The following is a 20,707-nucleotide window of genomic DNA, read 5'->3' as shown; positions in this document are numbered from 1 at the left end:
ACAATTTATATGTATCATTTATATTGTGTAATTTTTTGGTAGTAGTATTAAAGTTTATCAGAATATCATTTTCTTTAATGTATATGGCATTATTGAGTCTAATTTTTAAATTCCGTCTTTTTTTAGAATAACACAATTCCAGTTTTATAATGTAAATCACTTGTTTTCTAGCCATATTTTCAGGCTTTCATATTTCCATCTGTCTTAAGTTCCATTTCCTTACAGAAGATTGGTGTGTAGATACATGAAAATAGTATAACTCTTTTAAAGTGAGAATTTTAGGTAGTGTCTGAGGCTCCCTAACTTGAGAAAAGCTTCAAAGAATATGAATTAAGGTCATCTGAAGTACAGAAAAAGTGAAGAAAATAGAATATTATATATTCATTATTTTTTATTAGGAAGATTGAAAGTGAATATGGGAAATATTTATTTAAAGCAAAGAAATTATTCCAAAGCCATTAAATTCTACCGAATGGCACTAGATCAAATTCCAAGCGTCCATAAAGAAATGAGGTAAGTTTACATAATGATAACTTGGTGAAATTTAAGTGTTGTTTTTCAGAAACAATATAACTCTTCTGACTTGTCACCAGTGAGTTGAATGTTTTGAGGTGTTTGTACATGTGAGGTGTTAGATTTATGTTGTATCTGTAGTATTTTGGTGCGTTCCCCTACTGACTACTTGCACACATTTATATAATGACAAGTTAAAGGTTAGAGACAAAATATGTAATCAATTGAAATAAAACAAAGCTAATTGGCCTATATAAGGGATAACCTAGCAGGCCATTAGCAGCAAATAAAAGTCACTGCCAACATAAAATCAAAACAGCAGTTTAGAACATAACAGACTTTAGAGTGTCTTAATTCCTATAGGCTAGAAATCAGGAACGCCTTATATTCTTGCTGTAGATTGAGAATGAAATAATTAAGGAAGGGATTACATTTGAATCTTAGAAGAGGGGAGAGGAGGAGGAAGCTGGAATATTTTCTATTCATACAATATTTCAAGAGCAGAAACAGTAAATTACCTTATGGTCTGGTAATGACCTTGATATCATAGAAGATTTCCAGGATATTTACTGAGTATACTTTTCCTTAGGCTTAGTACAATTCCTCTGTGAAAGTTAATTTATTTGTGAATGCCACCTTTAGTGACCATTTGTTTTTTAGTAATGTATCATTATCATTGGGAAATATTTAGCTCCTAGGACACAAGTGCCCTTAGGCACTTTTAACTCAGTTGAGGCCAAGACTTTGAGCATTGTAGAAAAAGATAATAATATTAGATAGTTTATGTCAAGTGCTTAATTAGTTTATGTCAAGTGCTTAATTATCAATAATCAAGAGGTGCTATAGTAACTAAGTTGAGGGACTTAGTTGAGAGATTATTAAGAACAAGAATGGTCAAGAAAGGCTTTATGAAGGAGGTGTACTTACGATAGGTTACTTACGTGATGAAGGGAGAAAGGGTAATATTCCAGACAAAGGGAAAATTGAGATGAGTCAAGGAAATAACAGTATTTGTGATCTGATCAGAGAATTATGAATAAATGAATTTAGTTGAAGCCGAGGTATTATGTTGAGTGGTTAGAAATAAGATGGGATCACATCCATTATAATGGCTCTAATCAAATGACTGAAAATAAGTACTGAAGAGCATGTAGAGAAATTGGAAACCTCATACATTGGGCATATCAAATGGTACAGCCAGTTTGGAAAATAATTTGGCAGTTTTTTAAAAAGTTAAACAGAGGGGCGCCTGGGTGGCTCAGTTGTTAAGCGTCTGCCTTCCGCTCAGGTCATGATCCCAGCGTCCTGGGATCGAGCCCTGTGTCGGGCTCCCTGCTCTGCAGGAAGCCTGCTTCTCCCTCTCCCACGCCCCCTGCTTGTGTTCCTTCTCTTGCTATGTCTCTGTCAAATAAATAAATCTTAAAAAAAAAAAAAGTTAAACACAAATTTACCAGTGGACCAGCAATCCCACTCCCAGGTATATACCCAAGAGAAATGAAAACATGCTGTCACAAAGGATTGTGTGTGAATGTTCATAGCATTATTCACAATAGCCTCAAAGTGGAAACAATCAAATGTCTGTCAAGCAGGCAATGAATAAATAAAATATGGTATATTCATACTGTGGAATACTATTTGGAAATATAAAAGGAATAGAGTACTGATACATGCTGTACAATGGAGGAACCTTCAAAAGATTATGCTAATTGAAAGAAGCCAGATATGATATACTATATATCACCCCACTTATATGCAATGCCTAGAAAAAGCAAATCCAGGGAGACAGAAAGTAGGTTAATGATTGCCTAGGGCAGGAGGTGAGAATGGGGAGTGACTGCTAATGGGCACAGATTTTCTTTTTAGGGTAATGGAGATGATTTAAAATAGGAATGTGGTTATAGTTTCACAGCTGTGGAGATATAGCAGTGCTCACTGAATTGTGTACTTAAAACAAGTGAATTTTATGTAAGTTAAACCTCAATAAAGCTTTAGCAAGACAAAATAAAATGTGGGAAAGAAAAGAAGGAAATTATCTGTGGAATGTCTTGATTACCATACTAAAGAATTGAGGCTTTTAAAGCTTATCCGTGTTTGTTTTTCTTTAGGATTAAAATCATGCAGAACATTGGTGTTACATTTATAAAAACTGGTCAGTATTCAGATGCCATTAATTCATTTGAGCACATCATGAGTATGGCCCCAAATCTGAAGGCAGGCTTCAACCTAATTCTTAGTTACTTTGCTGTTGGAGATCGAGACAAAATGAAGAAGGCATTCCAAAAATTGATTGCTGTTCCCTTAGAAATTGATGAAGATGATAAATATATTTCACCAAGTGTGAGTATGAAGAAGATTGCTGTGTAGCCAGCTACTAGTTATCCATGCTTTTCTGTTTCTAGGAATGAAAAAGTTGGAATGGATGACTTTTTAGGTTTCTCCTAGCCCTATATTAATATGTTTTAATTAATTAAATTTAATTAATGTGCTTTTATCAGTTTCATTTGTTATTTAAATTAGGTTGAGAATGGGACTCTGTTGAAATAGGGCTAGAGCTTATGGTTAAAGATCAACTTTACAATTTTAGTGAAAAAAGAGAAAATCTTACAAAATACAAGATTACATGCCATTCTTTAAGAAAAATATCTTGACGAAGGAACCCCTAAAGCCTTTTTTTTTTTTTTCTGGTTTTTTATCAGTCATTGTTTAACAGAGGAAACTAAAACTATGTGTACTAAATAGATCAAAAATGAAAAGAAGAATTCCTTATCCTTATGCATAGAGTGAAGCAAAATACAAAAGTCATATTTTCAGAGCCCTAAGGAGGAAATACTGTACAATGTTAAGTGAAAAACCAAGTGGAAAAAAAAAAAAAAGATATACACACACCCATACATGAACATAAACTGGAAGGAAATACACCAAAATAGAAATAGTTTCCAGGCAGTGAGATAATTTTTCTTACTGCTTTTAAAATATTTTTCAGGTTTTTACATATAAAGTATTGGTATACTGCTATATTATTTCATATTAAGCCAAATCATATGAAATTGCCTGTATTTATAGGTCAAAATGGTTTAATAATGCCAATTTCATAAATTGAACTTAACAGATTTTCTTAATAGATTATAAGGGTATTACAGCATAGTGGTTGGCTTCATCACTCAGTACTTACTCTTCTTATGCCTCAGTTCCTTTATACATAATATAAGACTCATTATAATAATCTACCTTATAGGGGCGCCTGGGTGGCTCAGTCGGTTAAGCGGTTACCTTCAGCTCAGGTCATGATCCCAGGGTCCTGGGATCGAGCCCTGCATCGGGCTCCCTGCTCAGCAGAGAGCCTGCTTCTCCCTTTCGCTCTGCCTGCTGCTCTGCCTACTTGTGCTATCTCTCTGTCAAATAAATAAATTAAAAAAAAAAAAATCTACCTTATAGGGTTGTGAGGATTAAATGAGGTAATGTATGTGAAATGCTTAAAACAGTACCTGGAACATAGTAAGTGCTAAGTAAACATTAACTACTATATATTATTTTCATATTAAGAAAAAATACCTTGTGAAAAAATCATCTGTATTTTTAATAGAGAGTAGAGATATTGATTACTAAAGAATTTGATGATCATTAAAGCATTTATATTTAAGTTTAGAGTTTATAATATCACACAACTTCTGTGTACTTGGTCCTATTCTATCCAGTCTGACCTTTTATCAGTTGCTCAGAATCTGTTTGTTCAAGGAGAATGTAATTGGTAATCAGAAATGAGAAGAAAATGAGAAGAAATGAGGGAAAATAGTTTAGAAAGATTAACTTACTCTCCATTTTATGTAACTACTTAGTGGTGAGGTTGATTAGAAATCCAAGTTCTTGGTATTTACTTCTGAATTCATCATTTTTTTTTCCAATTTTATTTTCCCAGGATGATCCACACACCAACTTGGTGATTGAAGCTATAAAAAATGATCATCTAAGGCAAATGGAACGTGAAAGGTAATATTTTGTGCCTTAGTAATATAGGTTTAATTTTTGTAAAAAAGTTGAATGTACATTCTGATTATTTCTCTCAAAACTTGTTATATTCAGTATATTTCTCCAATAAGGCTATTGTTTCACCATTTCTATACAGTACTAGATTCTCTTTTCACCTTCAAGATAATCAAAGTTCTCAGGCTGACCCCAGTTATTCTTACTCAGTAGCTCTTACTATTTTCTTGTAATCTGCTTTCCCTCTGCATTTGGTGCAATATTAGAACTTTGCTTATATTACTTTATTTACTTATTTATTTAATTTTTTTTTTTTTTAAGATTTTATTTATTTATTTGACAGAGACACAGTGAGAGAGGGAGCACAAGCAGGGGGAGTGGAAGAGGGAGAAGCAGGCTTCCCGTGGAGCAGGGAGCCCTGATGTGGGGCTCGATCCCAGGACCCTGGGATCATGACCTGAGCCAAAGGCAGACCCTTAACCGTCTGAGCCACCCAGGCACTCCTATATTACTTTTATTTAAAAAAATTATATTTTTATGTATTTTTGCCCAGCTTCCAATTATATTTCATCTCCCAAAGACAAAATTGTTCTTATTTCTTCCTTCCTCCAATATGGTACCTAGTCTCTGCCAAGTATGGTCTGAAAGTGCTAATATTTATTGTATATGTATTAGGAGTATAGCACATGATAGAGGGCCCTTAATTATTTTAATTGTGGTAAAATATACATAACATAAAATTTGCCATCTTAATTATGGTGCATAAGACTTCATGGTTTGGGGGTGGCTCAGTCAGTTAAGTGGCTGCCTTCGGCCGAGGTCATGATCCCAGGGTCCTGGGATTGAGTCCCACATCAGGCTCCTTGCTCAGCAGGGAACCTGCTTCTCCCTCTCTCTCCCTCTGCTTGTGCTCTCTCTGTCAAATAAATAAAACCTTTAAAAAAAAAAAAAAAGACTTCATGGTTTGGTAATGTTATGTGCATTAACATTGTTTTATAACCAGTCTTCAGAACTCGTGTGTGTGTCTGTGTAAGTGTTGGGTCATATGCTAATGCTAATTCTATTTATTTATTCATTTTTAATTCCAGTGTCATTAAAGTTATATTAATTTCAGATGTACAATCCTATACATTAGTCAGTGCTCATCATGATAAGTTTACTCTTAATCCCCTTCACCTGTTTCACCCCAGAACTCTGTATCTTCTCAAATTGCAATTCTACCCATTGAACAACTCTCTAGGCCCTGCTTCCAACACCTGGCAACTACCATTCTACTTTCTGTCGCTATGAATTGACTTTATTTACCTCATATAAATGGAATTGCAGTATTTGTGACTGGCTTATTATGTTTATCATAATGCCCTCAAGGTTCATCCATGTTGTGGCATGTGACAGGATTTCCTTCCTTTTTAAGGATGAATAATATTTCATTATATGTATAGAAGGTCCTTAATTTTTAGAAATTAGTTTAATATTAAGAATACTTCTGGGGCGCCTGAGTGGCTCAGTCGGTTAAGCGACTGCCTTTGGCTCAGGTCATGATCCCGCCGGGGTCCTGGGATCAAGCCCCGCATCGGGCTCCCTGCTCAGCGGGGAGCCTGCTTCTCCCTCTCCCACTCCCCCTACTTGTGTTCCCTCTCACGCTGTGTCTCTCTCTGTCAAATAAATAAATAAAATCTTAAAAAAAAAAAAAAAAAGAATACTTCTGGGAAGGTGGAGTAGACATAGTTTTCCCCATTCTTCCCACTAAGTACAAATAAAAACCCTGGAAGTTCTATATAAAACAAATATAAGAAGAAAGGTGGAGAAAATAGGGCAGATCAGCAAGGGACCTCAGGATCTGAGGAACAACATGGCAGTGAGTTCCCCTCATGTTTCCCAAACTTGGAGCTGAAGAAGCTGGCAATCAGAAAATGACAATGGTTGTATTTAAAAAAACAAAAGCCCCAAGAAAAGCCTGCTTTCTCTAGCCAAAGGACAAGGAAAGGAGTAGGCTAACAAGACTGAAAACTTTGAGATAAATACCACACACACACACACACGCACACACACACACTATGGCCCCACTGCCATGTATGCCAGCAAAAGTCAAATGGGAGCCTAGCTTTCCACCCTGATAAGTCTATAAAGAGACACCCATACCCCAAAAGTCCAAGTAGGGAGCCAGGACTTTAATCTGACAGGCCCTTAATGAGTCCCACCACTCTGTGGTGTCAACAGATGGCACATGGAGATCCTGGGATTCCACTCCATGTGGCAGTAATGAGGCACTGCCCCTCTCTCCCGGTGTCAGAGAAAATAATGGAGAGTCAGAACTTTCATCATCATTCAGTGATAACAAAGCCACCACACTGTGGTGTCCGGAGGGACCATGGTAGAAGCAGGAACTCCTGCCCCACCCAGCAGAAACAAGGACTTCTTTTCACCTTGGTTATCAAAGGAGGTCGTGTTGGGTACCTAGACATCTATTATCTGATGATAATGAGGTGGTATCTCTTCTTCCCTGGTGGAGCGGTGTCAAAAAAGCCAGCTGAAACAGAAGTTTTTTTTAAAAATTTGGAGTATTATAATGCAGAAATGTCCCAAGTTTTGATCAAGAATACTTGTCATACCAAGAACCAGGATGATTTCAAACCAAAAGAAAAATCCAATCAATATATGCCAACACTGACATGACAGAGATGTCAGAGTTATCTGACAAATTTTAAAGCAACCATGATAAAAATGCTTCAGCAAGTGATTATGAACATTAGTGGGTGGGCTCAACAGGAAAATAAACGGGTTATGGAAAGATTCAGGTAACTGGAATATGGAAAATGGAAATTACTCAATCTGAACAACAGAGAGAAAATAGAGTAAAACCAGAAATGAACAGAGCCTAAGTGACATCTGGGACTATAACAAAAGATCTACAATTTGTGTCATCAGTGTCTTAGGAGAAAGAGATTGGACTAAATTTAGAAATAATGGCTGGCAGCTCCCCAATTTGGCAAGATAAATAAATATACAATACAAGAAACTGAATAAATACCAAAGAGAATAAACCCAAGGAAATCCATGTGAAGATACATCATGATTAAACTTCTGAAAATTAAAGACAAAGTCTTGAAAGGAGGCAGTGAAAAACAACACTTAAGGGAAAGCAATTAGAATGATAGTGGAAGTCTTAATAACCTAAGCTCCCAGATAATAAACTAGAAAAAGAAAAGCAAAAGCAGCCAAAGGAAGAAATAATAAATAGAAATCATTGACATTGAAAAGAAAGAAACATAAGTGAAACACAGAGCTGATTTTTTGAATAGATGAATAAAATTAATAAACTTATAGCAAAACTGACAAAAAAGACACAGATTGCCAGTATCAGGAACAAAACAGGAGCTATCACTACAGACTCTGTAGACATCAGAAGGATAATAAGGGAACACTACAAACAACCCTACACCCACAAAATTGACAACTTAGACAAAATGGACCACTTTCTTGAAAAACACAAATGACCACAACTCACCCGATGTGAAATAGATCATTTGAATAGCCCTATAAATATTAAAGAAATTTAATTTGTAATTTTAAACCACCTGAAAAAGAAATCTCCAGGCCCATATGGTTTTACTAGAGATTCCTAGCAGATGTTTAAAAAAGAATTAACATCAATTCTACACAACTTCTTCCAGAAAATAGTTCATTTTATGAGGCTGGTATTCCCCTGATACCAAAACAAGACAGACAGTACGGGGCACCTGGGTGGCTCAGATGGTTCAGCATCTGCCTTCGGCTCAGGTCATGGTCCCGGGGATCTGGGATCGAGCTCCGTGTCGGGCTCACTGCTCGGTGCGGAGCCCGCTTCTCCCTCTCCTCTGCCATTCCCTCCGCTTGTGCTCTCTGGCTCTGTCTCTCTGTCAAGTAAATGGGTAGAATCTTAAAAAAAAAAAAAAAAGTACCAAAAAGGGAGGGTGGGGACAATAGATCAATATCTTACAAATATAGATGCAAAAATCCTAAAGAAAATACTAGTAAACCAAAATCACAAAATATAAAAGGAATTGTGTACCATGACCAAGTGGGATTTATTCTAGGAATGCAAAATTGGTTTACTCTGTAAAAACCGGTAAGTATAAAAGAGAATATCAACAGAATGCAGGACAAAACCACATCATCATCTCATTATAAAACAAAGAAATTTTTTTTGGCAAAATCCAATATGCTTTTATGGTAAACAAGCAAAAAAACCTCAACAGGCTAGGAGTAGAAAGGAACTTCCTCAATCTGATAAAGGACATTTATGAAAAACCCAGTTTGACATACTTAATGACAAAAGACTGAATGGTTCCCCCCTTAGAGCAGGAACAATACAAGGATATTCCTGTCACTACTTCAACATTGCACTTGGGGTCCTACCATGGAAATTAGGCAAAAAAGGAAGTAAGAGACATCCAGGTTAGAAAGGAAGAAGCAAAATTATCTCTGTTTACAGACCACATGATCTTGTATGTGGAATATCCTACATAAAATTTTAGAATCCACTAAAAAGCAATTACAACTAATAAGTTCAGCAAGCTTGCAGAGTAAGAGATCGATATATAGGAATCAATACTAAGAAATATACTATACACTACCAATGTACTATCCAAAATGAAATTCATAATTACATTTACAGTAGCATAAAAAATAATTAAGGAATAAGTTTAACAAATGAAATGTAAAACTTATACTCTGAAAAGTATAAAACATTACTGAAGGATATGCTAAGTAAATGGGAAGACATCACATTTTTATGGATAGGCACTTAATGTTAAGATGGCGGTGCTCCCCAAATTATTTTATAGATGCAATGTGATCCATATCAAAATCCCAGCAGTGGTTTTTTAGAAAGTGACAAGTTGATCCTAAAATTCATATGGAAATCTAAGGGATCCAAAATAGCCAAAACAATATTGAAAAAAGAAGAGCAAAATTGGAGGGCTCACACTACAAAACTACACCAATCAAGTGTGGTAGTACTTCATGCTAGTAGCATAAAGATAGACCTAGAAATCATTGGAATGGGATTGAGGGTCCAGAAATAAAGTTTTACATTTATAATTAATAAAAGTGCCAGGACAATTTGTTGGAGAAAAGATAGTCTTTTCAACAAATGCTGCTGGGACAATTGGATATCCTCATGCAAAAGAATGAAATTGGGTCTCTCTCATACCATACACAAAAGTTACTTCAAAATGGATCATAGGGGATGCCTGGGTGGCTCAGTCGGTTAAGCGACTGTTTCAGCTCAGGTCATGATCCCAGGGTCCTGGGATCGAGCCCCACATTGGGCTCCCTGCTTGGCGGGAAGCCCGGTTCTTCCTCTCCCACTCGCCCTGCTTGTGTTCCCTCTCACTGTCTCTCTCTCTGTCAATTAAATAAAAATAAATAAATAAATAATGGATCATAGACCTAACTGTAAGAGCTTAGAACTATAAATTCTTAGGAAAAAAAACAACAGTATTATTGATCTTGTATTAGGCAGTGACTTCTTAGATATGATACCAAAAGCACACCAAAAGAAAAAAAAAATAGGTAAATTGGACTTCATCACAATTAAAAACTTTCGTTCTTCAAAAGACACTATCAAGAAAGTGAAAAGACAGTCCACTGAATGGGAGAAAATATTTGCAAACCATGTATCCAAGATGGATTTATTTCTCCAGTATGTAAAGAACTCTTCCAATTCAGTAATAAAAAGGCCAGTTAATAAAAAGGCCAATTAAAAGCATACAAAGGATCTGAAGAGACATTTCTTCAAAATAGATAAGTGAATGCCCATTAAGCACATGAAAAGATGCTTAAGTTCTATACTTCTTAGGAAAATGCAACTCAAAACCGCGAGATACCACTTCACACCCACTTGTATGACTGTAATCAGGAAGACAGATAATAACAGCTGTTGGTGAGGATGTGGAGAAACTGAAATCTTGTAAGCTGGTAGCAGGAATGTAGAATGGTATAGCCACTTTGGAAAACAGTTCGGAAGTTCCTTCAAAGGTTCCTCAACAAAGGTTCCTCATACTTAACCCAGCAGTTTCTCCCAGAGAAATTAGAGCGTATGTCCACACAATAACATACACAAATGTTCATAGCAGTAGCACTCATAATATCCAAAAAGTGGAAACAACCCAGATGCCCACAGCTGATGAATGGATAAATAATATATGGTCTGTCCATATACTGGAATATTATTTAGCCATAAAAAGAAATGACATAGCAATATATGCCACAGTACATACAAACCCTGAAAACATTACGATGATAAGTGAAAGAAGTCAGTCACAAAAGACTATATATTCATGATTCCATTTATAGGAAAGGTACAGATTAGACAAACCTATGGAGACACGTAGTAATTCAGTTTTACTGTTTCCCGCACACTCTTCTTCAATGGTCATTTTTACCCTTTCCTTTCATGTCCACAGACAGTGCAGGTTATGTAACTGCAGCTGCAGAGCTTTGTGTTTCTCCAGTGTTTCTTTCTTTGTTTTGTTTTAAAATCGGTTTTTTATTATGTTCGTCCAGTGTTTCTTCTTCCATTTGTCAGCCTGCATTGAAAAGAAAGAGATGATCCAGAAGGCAGTTATGGCTTGCTAATCCCATTTCCTAGCCATGGTTGTCAACCTGACTTACGGACAGATTTCTAGTGTAGCTGTCCACCATTTAGTAGACTTTTATGGTATGTTAGCTTTGATAGGTAATGTTTATACTTAAAAAAAAAATCCAAACTTTTTTTTTTTTTTTTTAAATCCAAACTCTTTATACCAAATGTCTCAATAAAACTTTTTTGTTTGTTTGATATAGGAAGGCCATGGCAGAAAAATACATCATGACAGCCGCAAAACTCATTGCTCCTGTAATTGAAACATCTTTTGCTGTAGGTTATGACTGGTAAGAGAGAAATTCAGTATAACTGGATGGATATGTTGTTTTCATAATTTATACTTTTATTGATTTAAACTTTTATTAGAAAAGTAATTATGAATATTGATTTCTACTTATCAGGAAGTAATATTATATGGTAAAATCAATATAGGGCATTCTAAAAGTTCTGTCTTTTTCTTATTGCTTATGTCATTTCTTAAATACTAAGGCAAGTGTGCTACCATTCGATATAAGGATACATAATTCCACTATATAAACCCAACCTGTATCCTTTTTCATTTTACTGTATCTTTTCTCATTTTTTTCTTTTCTACCTAAAGTTTGTCAGTAGTACTAAAACTTTCTATCCTCAGGAATAGCTCTCACACCTAAAGGGGCTGTTGTCTCCTGATGTAATGTACTTCCTAAACAGAAGTGAAGAGTTTTATTAGAGTTGGAAAAATCTTAGATCGTTTGTTGAGTGAGTAGTGAATTTCTTTCTTACTTCCACCCAGTACAGGAATCCCCTTTGTAGCGTCCCATATAGGTGGCCATTTAATTTCTGCTTGGAGTCTTCTGGTATTCAACTCATTTGTTTTATTTCTAAACATCTTTAAGGGTTAGAAAAATCTTCTTTGTATTGAACCCAAAATTGCCTCTCATGGAACTTTTTCTGTGATCTTTCAAGCAAACATAGACTGAATCTATGACCTCTTCTATATGGTACATTATAGAATTTTAAAAATCCAAGATACATGTACATAGTTACAAAGTCAAGTACAGAAGAGTTACTATATTCGTTTCTTTCTTTCATTTTTGTTTTTTTATTGAAATAGAATTTACACATAACATTATATCAGTTTCAGGTATACAACAAATGATTTAATACTTATATATATTGCAAAATGATCACAATAAGTCTAACATTTGTCACCATACATAGTTACAAATTTTTTTCTTGTGATGAGAACTTTTAAGATATATCTTAGCAACTTTCAAACATGCAATACTGTTGTTGTTTTTTTTTAAGATTTTATTTATTTATTTGACAGAGGAGAGACACAGCGAGAGAAAGGAACACAGGCAGCAGGGGTGGGAGAGGGAGAAGCAGGCTTCCCACCAAGCAGGGAGCCCGATGCGGGGCTCGATCCCAGGACACTGGGATCATGACCTGAGCTGAAGGCAGACGCTTAACAACTGAGCCACCCAGGTGCCCCGCAATACTGTATTATTAACCATGATCATACTGTACATTACATCCCATGTCTTATTTATTTTATAACTAGAAGTTTGTACCTTTTGATCCCCTTCATCCATTTCACCCCCTCCCTGCCCCCACTGCTGGCAACCAACAGTCTGTTCTCTGTAGCTATGAGGTTGGGTTTTGTTTTGTTTTCTTGTTTTCTATGTACCTTTCATGTTTCTTCTTGCTAGACATAACTTCTGTTTTCTTTGTTGTATTCTTACCATCTTTCAGATGCTTACCCATTCTGTTTATTCCTTGGAGTCCATTCTGTTTCTTGGAATACACTGTCTCCCTGGTTTAATTTGTATGGGAGGCTTCACAGTTGATCCAAGATGTTTTGTGTTTGTTGGTATTTCCAGTTGCTTGGCTCTCTTTTTTTGCATTTTTTGCTTCTGTTGCAGACTCAAGTTTTTTTTGGAGTTCTCCCTTACAGAATATCTCTGCTTCAGTTTCCATATGATGGTTGCCGTCTTGGCCTGGTGTTAAATGTCATCTTGGTGATTACTGCCATTTCTCTCCTGGTTTGGATCTTTTTTTCTTGTTTCTTGTTTATTAAAAAATAGTTATTTTTTCCTTGATTTCATCCTTAATTAACCCCTTTAAGATCTTTCTGTGCATGTCTGTAAACGTGTAATGCTATTCTCATTCCTGATTGGTCATTTGTTTTATGATGTAAAAAATTTAAAATTCTAAATTGTAACTTTCTTTTTTTTTTTTTTTTTTAAGATTTTATTTATTTGCGAGAGAGAGAATGAGAGACAGAGAGCATGAGAGGGAGGAGGGTCAGAGGGAGAAGCAGACTCCCTGCTGAGCAGGGAGCCCGATGTGGGACTCGATCCCGGGGCTCCGGGATCATGACCTGAGCCGAAGGCAGTTGCTTAACCAACTGAGCCACCCAGGCGCCCCTAAATTGTAACTTTCTTTTAGAAGTTTAAAAGCATTTCTTCATTGTTAGCTAACACTGTTGCAGATTAGAAGTCTAATACTAGGCTTATCTTTATTATTTGTGGGTGACCTGTGTTTTCTTTCTGATGATTTTTAGAATTTCCTCTGTAGCTGTGTTATTCTGACATTTCACAGTGGTATGTTTAAGTTTGTCTTTTTTCCTGTCTTCCTCCTAAGCACTCAGTAGACCTCTCAATTTGTAGTATATTGTTTCCTTTCAATTTGGGGAAACAGTGTTATATTATTTCCTTGATAATTTATTTCCTTCTCTACTTACAAATTTCTATCAATTGGGTTTGGGGCTTTCTTGTCACTTATCTTTCTCATATTTTCCATCTCTAACTTTGCTTTCTGGGAGACTTTCTTGACTTTCTCATCCAATCCTTCCATTTAATTATTTTGTATTTACAAGAGCATTTTCGTTGTCTCTGGTTGTCTGGATAAGGGGAGTCTGTGGGCCTTTGCTGCACACAGAGATGGAGCGCTCAGGGATTCCATAAGAGCCCTGCAGGCAGGCACCTGAATTCAGCCATGTTCTCAGCTCAGTCCCTCACTTGCCATCCCTGAACCGCAGTCTCACCTGGATTCAGTGGGGGCAGGAAGCTCTCTCTGTTGCTGCTTTCTTGGTGTCATTTCCTTTTCTCTGCTTTATAAGCCAGCACTTTCTCATTCTTCTAGAAGTTGTATTTGCTCATGTAGGTAGGAATGGGAGATAAATGCATAGGTCCGCTGCTGTTTTGAATCAGAAATTTTGCCAGTTAGTGCCAATAGTGATGGAAGGACTTTCTTAGAGTTTTTTCTCTTTTCAGACAAACAGTTCCAGTTTCTTTACTCATTTCAGATATGGTGTGTTTTTCTAGAATGACTGGTTTTCTACCTGACTAGTTGCCTGCCTAGTTTATAAATGAGTCCCTTAAAATGTGTCCCTATATATGTACACAGTACTCGTGTTTTGACCAGTGTTATAGTACAACAGAATCACTGTATCCCTTTTTGTGGGGACCAAACTGTGGTTGTAACCAAAGTTTTCCTTGATCTGGGGGACAACCACCTCAAGATAAATGAACTCTGTTTATTTATCTTTAATTATGCTGAATAGTACATATTATTTGTTTTACTATTATTTATTTATTTATTTTAAAGATTTTATTTATTTATTTGACAGAGAGAGACACAGCAAAGGAGGGAACACAAGCAGGGGGAGCGGGAGAGGGAGAAGCAGGCTTCCCGCAGAGCAGGGAGCCCGATGCGGGGCTCGATCCCAGGACACTGGGATCATGACCTGAGCCAAAGGCAGATGCTTAACGACTGAGCCACCCAGGCGCCCCTGTTTTACTATTATTAAATCTAACCTGAATTCTCTTAATGTTTACTAGGCATACATATTAGTTTTTAATGTTTTTACCTTTTCAAAAATATGATTATAATTTTGTCTTTGCACCCTAGAAATTGAGTGAAATTTTGAACATTATCAAATGCCAACCGGTCAGTTTGACTGACATTTTCCACTAACTTGACATTTTAACTTATCAAAAGGCATTGCTTTTGTCATATGAGACTTAAGATCAAGCCAGACTAGATGGTTCTACTCATGTATCATTTTACTTTTACCTAGGTATATGTTTTTACTTGAATATGTTTCTATTGTTAAATGAAGCCTTGTATTAGAAAAATGGTAGGTTCACTTAAGAAATGTTCACAAACAGCTACCATGAAATATGAAAGTAAATGTATTCGCATTTATGTTAAAGATAGATTTCAAGAGATTTTTGGTGTGGATACTGATATAATGAAAGAAGGAATCGAAGAAGACCCATTCTTTTACTGAGGTTCTGGATTTACCCTCACATTTTGTTTTATCCAAGCTCAGCACTTTTCCCCTTTATTTTTTCCAGATTTATTGAGATATTATTGACATATAATATATGCAGATTTAAGGTGTACAGGGTGGTGGTTTTATATATATATATATGACAAAACAATTATCACAGTAAGGTTATAACACCTCCATCCCCTCACATAATTACCTTTTTAAAATTGTGCTTATAAGATTTTTTTTTTGCAGCTAAAACTGGAAGATAAATGAACTTCTGTGAGCTTGTGTAAAATTGTGCTTATAAGATTTAAGATTTACTTGTTTAACAACTTTCAAGTATATAATACAGAATTGTTAATTATAGTCACCATTTTGTTAATGGTGTCACAGTCCCAAAATTTATTTATTTTATTCCTGAAAATTTGTGCCCTTTAACCAACATCTCCCTGTCTCCCCCACCTCCCAGCCCCTGGTATCACCATTCTACTCTCTATTTTTATTTTAGGTTCTACATATGAGTGAGAATATGCAGTGTTTGTCCTTCCTCTGTCTGACTTATTTCACATAGCATAATGCCCTTGAAGTCCATTCATGTCTCAAAAGGCAGGATTTCCTTTGTTTTATGGCTAAATAATACTCCTCTGTGTGTGTGCATGCGTACGTGTGTGTGTGTGTGTGTGTGTGTGTGTGTGTGTCTGTGTCTGTGTCTATGTGTGTCACATTTTCTTTATCCATTCATCTGTTCTGGACACTTAGATTGTTTACATTTCTTAGTTTTTATGAAGAGTGCTATAATGAATGTGGGGTACAAATATCTCTTTGGGTTAGAGATTTCATTTCCTGTGGCTATATACCCAGAAGTGGAATTGCTGGATCTTATGGTAGTTCTCTTTTTAATTTTTTGAGGAATTTCCATACTGTTTTCCACAGTGGCTGTACCAGTTTACATTTTCACCTACAGTACACAAGGGTTCCCTTTTCTCCAACACTCACGTCTTCTCTTTTTGTTGAGACTTTTTCTCATGAATGATTGTTAAATTTACATCTATTGAGATGATCATATGATTTTTATCTTTCATTCTATTAATGTGCTGTACCACAGTTAGTGATTTGCTTATATTGAACCATTTTTGCATTCCAGTGATAAATCTCACTTGATTATGGTGTATGATCCTTTTAATGTGCTGTTGAGTTCAGTTTGCTTGTATTTTGTTGAGGATGTTTGTATATAAATATTCATCAGGGATATTGGCCTGTAGTTTTCTTTTGTTGTAATGTTCTTACCTAGCTTTGGTATTGGGTAATGTTGGCCTCATAAAATAAGTTTGGGAGTTTTCTGCTTCAGTGTTTTGGAGAGTTTGAGAAGGATTGGCTTAGAATTTACCACTGAAACCATATATATGATCCTGGGCTGTTCAAATTTTCTTTTTCTTCCTGATTCAGCTTTGGGAGGTTATATGTTTCTAGAAATTTGTTGATTTCTTCTAGGCTGTCCAATTTGTTGGCATATAATTTTTCATAATATTCCCTCTTAGAACCACTTTTGCTGCATCCAAAAGATTTTGGATCATTGGATTTTCATTATTATTTGTTTCTGTGTATTTTTTTATTACCTCTTTGATTTCTTGGTTGACCGATTCACTGTTCAGTAGTTTTCTATCCCTTCACTTTGAGCCTATGTGTGTCCTTAAAGCTGAAGTGAGTCTCTTGTATGGTTGGGACTTGTTTTTAATGCATTGAGACACTCTGTGCTTTAATTGGAGAATTTAATCCAATTACACTTAAAGTAATTATTGATGGATAAGGCTATTGATAGGTAATTATTAATTTTAGTAGTTAATTAATTATCACTGATAGGTATTAATGTCATCTTATTATTTTCTCGCTGTTTTGTAGTTCCCTTGTTTCTTCTTTCTCTTTCACTGTTTTTCTTTGTGAATTGATGATTTTCCATAGTGGTATGCTTTGATTCCCTTTGCTCTGCCTCTTGTGTATCTACTGTAGATTTTTGTTTATATAAAATATTTTATTGTTATAATAGCCTCAAGCTAATGACAGCTTTGCATACTCTTTTACACTCCCCATAATTTTACCTCTTTTTATATTGTGTATTTAACTTTTTAAATATTGTGTACCCACTAACATTATTGTAGCTATTGTTATTTTTAATACCTTTGTCCTTTATCCTTTTGAGTTAAGTGATTAACATACCTCCATATTATAATATTACAGTATTCTGAATTTGGCTAGTTAACATACTGTTAACAATATGTGTTATATTTTCATATGTTTTCATATTTTTTTTTTTTTTAAAGATTTTATTTATTTATTTGACAGAGAGAGACACAGCAAGAGAGGGAATACGAGCAGTGGGAGTGGGAGAGGGAGAAGCAGGCTTCCTGCCGAGCAGGGAGCCCGATGCGCGGCTCGATCCCAGGACCTGGAATCATGACCTGAGCCGAAGGCAGACGCTTAACGACTGAGCCACCCAGGCGCCCCTTCATATGTTTTCATATTACTAATTAGCATCCTTTCATTTCGTCTTAAACTCCTTTCAGCATTTCTTGTAAGGCAGGTTTAGTGGGGATGAATTCCCTCAGTTTTTGTCTTTTGGGAAAGTCTCTCTCTTTCATTTCTGAAAGGAAACTTTGCTAGGTAAAGTGTTCTTGGTTGGCAGCTTTTTTCTTTGAGTGCTTTGAATATATCATCCCACTCTCTTCAGGCCTGCAAGGTTTCTGATTAGATATCTGATGATAGTCTTATGGGGGTTCCTTTATATGTGAGGAACTTTTTTTTCTTGCTGATTTTAAAATTCTCTATCTTTTACTTTAGACAGTTTTACTATAATGTGTCTTAGAGAAGCTTGTTTTGTGTTGAAGTTTTGGGGTTACCTATTAGCTCCATAAACTTGGATGTCTAGATTTCTCACCAGATTTGGGATTCTCAACCATTATTCCTTAAATAGGCTTTCTGCTCCCTTCTCTCTTTCTTCTCCTGGGACTCCAATAATGGGTAGATTGTTTCTTTTGATGATACCCCATAATTCACATAGGCTTCTTTCATTCTTTTATTTTTCTGCTCTTCTGACTAGATAATTTCAAATGATCTGGCTTATAATTCACTATATCTTTCTTTTGCTTGGTCAGGTCTGTTGTTGAAGCTTTTTATGAATTCTTCAGTTTAGTCATTGTGTTTTTCAACTCTAGGATTTCTGCTTTTTTTTTTTAATGGTTTCTATTTCTTTGTGGAACTTCTCAATTTATTCATGTGGTGTTTTCCTAATTTTATTTAGTTGTCTGTTTTCTTAAAGTTGACTAAACTTTTTTTTTTTGACTAAACTTTTTAAAGAGGATTATTCTAAATTCTTTGTCAGACAGTTCATAGATTTCCATTTTTTTAGAGTCAGTCATTAGAATTTCATTAGTTTCCTTTGGTGGTTATATATTTTATTGATTATTCATGATTCTTGTGTCCTTGTGTTGGTATCTGTATATTTGAGGAAGTAGGCACCTCTTCTAGCCTTTACAGACTGGCTTTATGAAGCAAAGCCCTTTACCAGTCAGCCTGTCCAGAGATTCTGGGTGGACCATCTGGTGGAGTACTCAAGTGGACAGGTCTGGTGCCTGGGTTAGTAGGTAGGCAGGCCTAGTGCTTGAGTACACGGGGACCAGTCTGGTGTCTAGGTCACAGGGTGGAGCTAAAGCCTAGGTTCACTGGGGTGTGCTTGGTACTTAAATCTGGGGTGATGGGCTTGGGACCTTGGTCTGTGTGGGCAGACCTGGATCCTAGGTTTCCAGGCACCAACCAGGCATTGGGGACCCCTGGGGTGGGCCTAGCATCTAGGTCCACAGAGGTTGGTCTGGTACTGAGATAGGCTGGAAGCCTGGTTTTGTGAGAGCCAACCTGGAGTCTAGGACTACAGGAGTTGGCCTGTATCCTGGAGTCCTCAGGAGATGTCATGGAGATTAGATTTGCAGGGGTCATTATGGCACTTGGGTGGACCAAGAATATGGGTCTGTGGGAGCTTGCCTTGAACCTGGGGGCTGACCTGGTACTTGGGATTTGGGGCTACAGTAGCTAGCCTGGTGCTGAAGTGGGTCAAAAGCTTGGGTATACAGTAGTCATCCTGTCTCTGGGCCCTGTCATCTTATCTTTTTTGTAGGGTCAAAGTTGTTGCCTGGGAGCTGGCTGATGCCAGGATGTGTCAGGAGCCTGGGTTCATGGGAGCTTGCTGGGAACCTAGAGGTTGTCTGGAACCACTGGAGCCTGCTTTGCCCGTTGGGCCATGGACCTAGGTTTGCAGGAGCCACCTATGGCCACTGGAGCCAACAGGCACTGGGGTGAGCTGGTGGCCTTGGTTCACAGGTACTATCTGTGGAGCCTGATGCCTAGGAGCCACCTGACGATGTAGAAAACTACACGTAACAGGGTGGACAGGAGCCTGGGTTCATAAGAGCCTGCTAGGGAGCCACCAAGGGCATTGAGAGTCAGCCTGGTGTTGGGGTGGGCTGAACTGGAGTCTGCAGTGAAGTCAGACACTTAACTTTACTCAGCTTCTCTTAGAGAGAGTCTTTCTCTCTCCATGATGAGCTGTCTGGGCTCAGAGGAAAGATGAAAGGGGTCTATGAATCTATCTGTCCTCCTTAATGTGTCTTTTCTTACATCTGATCTTCACCCAGGTGCTATAATCCCTCACCTAGAATCCTTAGCTCTTGTAAAGTATTTTCATGCATGGATAGTTCTTAAAATTGATTTTTGGGGAGGCTACAAGTACTAGAAATTCCTATACCACCATTTTTCTGGCATCACTCCTCCAACTCAGTTTTTTTTTTTAATATTTTATTTATTTATTTGACGGAGAGAGAGACAGCGAGAGAGGGAACACAAGCAGGGGGAGTGGGAGAGGGAGAAGCAGGCTTCCCGCGGAGCAGGGAGCCCAGTGTGGGGCTCAATCCCAGGAACCTAGGATCATGACCTGAGCCAAAGGCAGACGCCCAACGACTGAGCCACCCAGGCGCCCCTGACTCAGTATTTTTAATGTTACCCAGTATAAATATTAGTTTTAGCCAAAGAGCATAGTGATGTGCATAGTGATATCATAACTATGTTATAATCCATAGGTATTTTTAAGATTTCATTCGTAACCTAAAACGTAGTAAGTCTTATTTCCTTATGTGTTAACTAGGTAGGCATTCATTTCCCTAGATAGAACTCGGCAGTTTTTTAAAAAATTTGCCAGATCTCAGGTTACATGAAAGCCTGTTTCTAGTAACTTTGAAGAAAGATGTTTGATATTCATAAATCTTACATAATATTTT

General features: G+C 36.8%; 1 protein-coding gene across 5 annotated transcripts in view; it reads left to right on the top strand.

Annotated features, from left to right (window-relative positions):
- Positions 1 to 20,707, top strand: part of IFT88 (intraflagellar transport 88) — a 149,215-nt gene that overhangs the window by 38,249 nt on the left and 90,259 nt on the right. For all 5 annotated transcript variants that reach the window (XM_036106633.2, XM_078070594.1, XM_078070592.1 and 2 more), the window contains 4 exons: positions 399 to 513; positions 2,619 to 2,850; positions 4,430 to 4,500; positions 11,323 to 11,409. In XM_036106633.2, coding sequence (XP_035962526.2) covers positions 399 to 513; positions 2,619 to 2,850; positions 4,430 to 4,500; positions 11,323 to 11,409 — 505 coding nt within the window. The remainder of the gene's footprint in view (positions 1 to 398; positions 514 to 2,618; positions 2,851 to 4,429; positions 4,501 to 11,322; positions 11,410 to 20,707) is intronic.

Source organism: Halichoerus grypus, chromosome 4 (assembly GCF_964656455.1).
Source record: "Halichoerus grypus chromosome 4, mHalGry1.hap1.1, whole genome shotgun sequence".
In the NCBI taxonomy this organism is placed as follows: domain Eukaryota; kingdom Metazoa; phylum Chordata; class Mammalia; order Carnivora; family Phocidae; genus Halichoerus; species Halichoerus grypus.
Note: the sequence above shows the minus strand (reverse complement) of the source record. Positions and strands in the feature narration are given on the sequence as shown.